This window comes from Octopus bimaculoides, chromosome 6 (assembly GCF_001194135.2).
Source record: "Octopus bimaculoides isolate UCB-OBI-ISO-001 chromosome 6, ASM119413v2, whole genome shotgun sequence".
In the NCBI taxonomy this organism is placed as follows: Eukaryota; Metazoa; Mollusca; class Cephalopoda; order Octopoda; family Octopodidae; genus Octopus; species Octopus bimaculoides.
Genome location: NC_068986.1, coordinates 39,417,918 through 39,424,705, shown reverse-complemented (window position 1 = coordinate 39,424,705; position 6,788 = coordinate 39,417,918). Strand labels below are relative to the sequence as shown.

Sequence of the window (6,788 nt, the reverse complement as noted above, 5' to 3'; positions counted from 1 at the left end):
TCCGTGCATTGCTTTGCTCAGGGCTTATAATACTTTTAAAATGCCTCTGCCTACTACCAGTAGTTTGCATCCCATTGTCTTGCAGAATGAAAGGGAAAATTTGAGAAACATTGGAAACAAAAGAAGGAAATCCCAAAAAGGGCCAAACAGAAGGAATGTAGAACAAATGAAGGAAGGTTCATCTCTCTGCAGAAGAAACCAAGGTCAAGAAATCCAACTCCTTTTTCAAAGCCATGATGTGAGAGAATCTAGCAAGGGCCTGATGGACTTACTGAACAAGAACAGAAGTGAGAAAGTGCTGGTTTGTGAAGAGATGAGACTAGAAGGAACATTGAAGGGGATGACTGGCTGGGGAGAATTATATCAGTAGTCTAGTTTAACAACTGTACAATAGACATGAGGAAGATGTGGACTCCTTGGCCACTCTGATATCCAAACTTGCATGTGAGCATATTGAGGACGAATCCTTTCAAGTATTATAACGTGTATTGGAACAGAAGATGAATAGAGTTGTGAACTGTCTGATGTAATAAAGGTAGCGACTTCTCATTGATGAATGGAAAGGTCGTTCTGTTTTATTGTTTTTTTTTTAAAAAAACATATCAGTGCTTATTTTGTGTGACTTAAAAATTTTGAACACCGCGTAGTATATTGCGTAACGACTCTACCCCATCTCCTGGTTTTACATAACTTTGTTGTACATTTCCCTCATATATTTGCATTTCCTTTGTAACAAAACCTATTGTATGTATGAATGGGTCCCCGGTTACAAATAAATGAAATGATTTGGCAGAACCGTTAGAGCGTCAGACAAAACCTTGCGGCATTTAGTTACCGCCCTTTATATTCTGAGTTCAAATCTCGACGTGGTCAACTTTGCTTTTCATCTTTACGGAGTTGATAGAATTAATATGAGTCAAGTACTGAAGTCGATATAACCGACTGCACTTTCTCCTCAAATTCCTGGTCTTGTGCCTATGTAAGAAATCGCTGTTGTTGTCAATGGTAGTGGTGGCAGTGTTGCTTAAAGTAGAAAGCGAATTCGCCTCCCACTATCCTTCCTTTCAGCAGATCAGATTTCACTTAATTTGCTTCATGAGAAGCTCCCTATTATAAAAGAGAAGTTTTGGCTGTAATGTTACGCAGCCCTAGGTTGGCTCGAAGTTGAGCAGACTTAACTATAACCAAAAACATTGCAGGCATGATCATTTTTTTTTTTTTTCCAGTCATTATAAGTAATACTGTGTAATCCAATCTAGAATGAGACGCTTTTAAAGGGTGGCATGATTCAAGGGAAATTTGGCTGCTATCTCTAGCAGGTCGATCAACCATGTAGAGAGTGCCTTGTTATCTCGTGGTGATGGTGATGGTGGTGGTTAAGCAGACGATCAAGGCGACGGCGACGATAATAGGTGTTGCTCGTTTCCAATTCTTCCTGTGACTTAGAAAACTAGGTGTGTCGATAGAAGTGGATGTATAATGTTTTAATATCACTTTTGTATAGTTTATAAGGATTTATCGTTACTTTTGTCTGCCTGCCTGACTATCTCACGATCACAAATATGTGCGCTTACACACACCTATTACACCACACACACACTGAGGTACATATTACACCATACACACACTGAGGTACATATTACACCATACACACACGCGCTTACATCATACGCATACACATACGCACACGTGTCTTCGACCAATAGTTTCGCATGTGTAAGTGCGTGCGTATGTATATGCCCGCCGTATCGTTGTTGATGCCAGTGTAAAGGGGTGTAGGCGTGCTTGTAGTATATTAGCGTGTACGTATGTGTGTTTTGGTTCATTATAGTACACAAAATGGCTACTGACATGTTCTTGCCTGGTAGTAGTATGATACCAGCTACACTTGTGGAGCTTTCCGTTTCTTGCAGGTAAAAATATATATATATATCAGTATATACAAATTTATCTATATATTTTCTCTCATGTTTGGTCTCTTTTCCGCCGCCACCACCATCCACCATCAACATCACTGTTTTTTAAATTTTTGATGTCATTTTGTTGGAATTGTTTTGTTATAATCGCGGGTCGGGGGTAGGCAAGGTATTTGTTAACTGTTTTTCTTTTGGAACCAAAAAAAAAAAAAGAACCAAATAACAAACATATTCATTCTTATATATCTCTGTGTATGAGTGTGTGTGTATGCACAAGGGGTATTTCTCTCACTTTCCTATTTTAAAATACTACTAAGTTACTCGTAATTGATCGATCTGTCTCTCTCTCTCTCTCTCTCTCCAACTATCTATCTATCTGTCTGTGTGTGTACTGTATACTTTGCCAGATAAGTATTATATATGTGTATGTATACAGACACGCGCACAACTATACGATATATTCAAATGGATAGACAGAAGAATAGGTGGAGAGAAACATATACATAACTGGAATGTTAGTCACCAGATATCTTAATATCATCATTATTATTAATGTTCTTCTTAGTAAAGTATTAGGTTTCAGTTGTCGACTGTCTCGAGCTTTAATTTCTACTAACCTCAAAATGTTCGTTCTGCTATATCAACATGCTACAAAATATACAGGTTACTGTCTATCGAAGAAATATTTATATATACTTAGTTCTTCTTCGTTGTATATATATGCAAAATCGACAGAAGTTTCAAAGTGGCTTCTTGCTGATTAAAATTTATAAATATACCCGTGTTTTGAGTTCTGTTTATCTGTTTGTAGTACCAAACACAAACACTCGTACGTGTGTATGTGTATGTATGTATGTGTATGTATAGGAGTAAATAAGTATATATAGCTTCGAAGAACTGTGTCAATTAAGTTTGTTGTAAAAAATAACTTTTTACATAATAGTTGCTGTTTAAGACTAACTAATCTATATCACTCATATTCCTCTTAACGCACTCACACAATCTTCATAAATAAGGAAAGTAAATTGAAATGTCATCTCTAATAACACTTGTTGTTTCCTATAAACCGCGAAACTTCAACTCGTTTTTTTTGTTTTGTTTTACTTTAGTTTGAGTCGATCTATTTTGTTACTATTCATTTTTCTTTCTTTCATTCTTTCACCGACTTAAGACAAGACAATCGGACAGTCAATTTGATAAATTAGCTAATGATAGTTATTTCATCATCATGATCATATGACAAAACATAAAATTATACAAGACACTTGTTTATATATTTATATATTACAGCTAGTAGACATCGCTGTTAGTTCTTTACATCGACCACACCTAGTTCTTGAGAAACAAAATAGAGTAATAAAATAATTTTAAAAAATTGATGAGTAACCATAACATTTCAAAACACAACATTTTCCCACATTGTTTAAAAACACATTTAACTCATTGTCTGATGTCATAGGATTGGGAAAATATATTAAGAAGATAAGGACATCCAGAAATTCCTTAATTATCTCTTACTTTAAAGCTTATCCATCTTCCGTTTTATCTATCCTTCTATCTATTCATCTGTTGATCTATTTGTTTGTCTTTCTACATTTATGTATATATTTATGTTTACATTATCTTCCGTCTCCCCTACCTCTCTTTCTCTCTCTATATATATATGTCAGTACACACACAGATAGATAGATAGATAGATAGATAGATAGAAAAATAAATAGATAGATAGATAACTTTCTTTATTGGCCACACAGGGCTGAACACAGAGGGGACTAATATAAATGTAGAGTTTTTCTTTTCGAAAATGAAAAAAAGGGGAAAAATAAGAAAAAAAAGTAAAATTCCGATCAAAAGGGATCGGGGGAAAAATAGATAGATAGATAAGATAGATGGTAAGTTTGCTTCCAAGCCACATGCCTTCGGGTTCAATCCCCCTGAGTGACATCCTTGATAAGTGCTTTCTAATATAGCCCCGGACCTGAAAGAAGCCCATCGTCTATATATATATATATGTATGTGTGTGTGTATTTACGTATTATGATATATATTCACAAGTATAAATGTATATATTTAAATGCATATAATGTGTAAGCGTGTAGACACCCCATACACACACATATTGTTTGTTTTTACTTCAAGTAATAAAAGAAAATTATCATTAAACTGAAAGATTACTCAATACTTTTTAATAGAGTGCATATTAAACTTTTATAAAGAAAAGATTGATGGTGACTGCAGTTTCTATTTGCTCGCTTTCGTCAGACAGCAAATCGAAACTTTGAAGTCACTATTATCATTTTCCTTGTAAATGTTTAATAAATACACATTCATATACGGGTCTGTGTGTTATATCATAGTTATTAGATATTTTGTATATACATGTATTTAGCAATATGTTTTGAGTGCATGTGTTTATATATATAATGCACACACATATATATAATACACGTATATATATATATATATATATACATTACACACATATATTACACATATAATAGATGCGTATATGTCTGTGCATGTGTAAGTGTTTAAAGTATGCAGTATGTATTATATATGTAGCCATATACCCTATACTCAAACCCACATTTTCATTTAATTATATTTGTGTGTGTGTGTACACCATGTGTGTCCTTTTATTTACAGCAGTGCTCCGCAACCGGTATGCCGCGGCACACTGGTGTGCCACGAGACGATGCTAAGTGCACTGCAGTATAACATGGATATCATTCCCCCCCCCTATACTTTTAGTTATATTTTTAGTTCAGTTGTGCCGCCAAATTTTGAAAAGAATATAAGTGTACTGCAAGTGTAAAATGGTTGCAAAGTACTGATTTAGAGTACACACTGATGTGGTGCTGTGGTGTTAGTTATCTTAATCCATACCAGCTTGGAGAAACAAACATGAAAACAATGTTGCTACTATTGATGTACACGTACATACATACGTAGAAATACACACACACACACATATATGTAAGTATGTGTGTATGTTTATGTATATGTATGTATGTATGTATGTATGTATGTATGTACGTAAAATATATAGGGTGGCAAATATTTTTTTAGAAATTTCACTACCAGTGGCCTAGAATGTATAAAAAGTCAATAGACAACATGTTCTCAATTTAAAATAGTGTACATACAAGAGAAACTACCTAAAACAGGTAATTTTACACGCTAGAAGAAGCAGTCAAAACGACCAAAACCACATTTAAGAGCAATTTCAAAAGGAATGAAAAATAAAAACTTTTACCTTGTTATTTTTGTTTGTATGTGTATATATGTATGTATACATATGTATGCATATATTTATATATATGTATGTATGTGTATGTATATATATGTATGTACGTATATATATACATATATATGTGTGTGTATGTATGTATAAATATATGTATATATATATATGCGTATGTATTTATGTACGTATAATGTAGGACAGCATGTTGGTGCAATCGTTACAGCATTGATAAAATTCTTTCAGTTATTTTTTCTGGCTCTTTATGTTGTTTTAAGTTCAAGCCTTACTAATGTCAACTTTGCCTTCCGTCCCACTGTAATCAATGAAGTAAAGTAGCTGTCAAGTACTGGGGGTTGATGTTATTGAATAATTGTTCATATCAAAGTTGCTGTGGACTTTTACCTAAATTAGAAACTATTGGAATTTTATCTTCTTGGCACAGGTGTACCTTTGTAGTAAGAAGTTTGCTTCCAAACCACATGGTGCTGGGTTCAGTCCTACTGAATGGCACCTTGAACAAGTGTCTTTTAATATAGCCTTTGGCTGATCAAAGCCTTGTGAGTGGATTTGGTTGACTGAAATTGAAAGAAGCCTGTCATATATATGTAATTGTTATAGAGGACAACAAACATTAAGGCAAGGCAAACATCTCAAGTCATATACAATATTATTATTGGAAGAAATTCAAAGTCTTACAGCTGTTTCTAGGATATCCCCAAACTATTATATATGCACTACATTGGAAATCTGCAATGGCTCCATAACTATCGTCATGGCTATAACCTTGGAACCCTAGTAATCCATTACAGCATTTACCTAGCGTGCCTAATTATTTAGATTACTTATGAAGTATACGCCCATATTTTGAGTATATATGTATGTGTGTGTGTGTGTATGCATGTTTGTGCTAATGTCTTCTTGCTTTGATATCATGTGATAATTGTAAACAAGTGTCACCTTCATACAAGTGGTGTCCTTTGTTTCTGATCTTCTTGTAAACATCTCTGTTCATAGGGAAATATTACCTTACTTGGAAACAGCTGAGTGTTGCTGACTGGAAAAGCATCCAGCCATTGAAAGCGTACCTCAACAAATTCTGCCTGACTCATTGCAGGCGTGAAAAATTTGGGCATTAAAACAATAATGATATGTAGTTTAAATACATATGTATACATATATTTATTATATGTATATATTATGTATAATACATAGATATGCTTTATATGTATACAGTATTTATATTTTACATGTATACAATATATATATTACATATATTATATTAAAAAAATTAGGTGTCTGTGTATGCATACCCATACATATATATATATGGAAGGAAACATGAGGATTAACATTAAGAAAGGCATCTTGCTATGCATTATTCTATCCCTGTACAGTCTCATGGGAGCCATATAAGCAGCCTGTTGGATCATATTAATGCAATAATGTGTATGATATATGAAACACCCAGCAATTAACAGCTGATGCTAATGTACAGAAACAATTGTAGTGATAGGATTAAAGCCTGTTTATTCCATCTTGTATTATCTATATATAATGTTCCATGAATTTAAATAGAAACACATAAACAGAAAATTCACTCATAGGATGTTGCTAATATCTAATAT

The 6,788-nt window shown here is 33.8% G+C and overlaps 1 protein-coding gene and 1 long non-coding RNA gene across 3 annotated transcripts in view; one reads left to right on the top strand and one right to left on the bottom strand.

Moving 5' to 3' along the window:
• LOC128248129 (uncharacterized) overlaps positions 1-5,830 on the bottom strand; it is a 61,521-nt gene extending 55,691 nt beyond the window's left edge. Inside the window, exon 1 of the long non-coding RNA XR_008264403.1 lies at positions 5,173-5,830. This is a non-coding gene — a long non-coding RNA (uncharacterized LOC128248129). The remainder of the gene's footprint in view (positions 1-5,172) is intronic.
• Positions 1,523-6,788, top strand: part of LOC106882052 (copine-8) — a 263,320-nt gene continuing 258,054 nt past the window's right edge. Inside the window, exon 1 of one of the 2 annotated variants that reach the window (XM_052968690.1) lies at positions 1,523-1,913. In XM_052968690.1, the coding sequence (XP_052824650.1) occupies positions 1,840-1,913 (74 nt within the window). In that variant the 5' untranslated portion in view covers positions 1,523-1,839. The remainder of the gene's footprint in view (positions 1,914-6,788) is intronic. The other variant, XM_052968691.1, reaches the window with a different exon arrangement.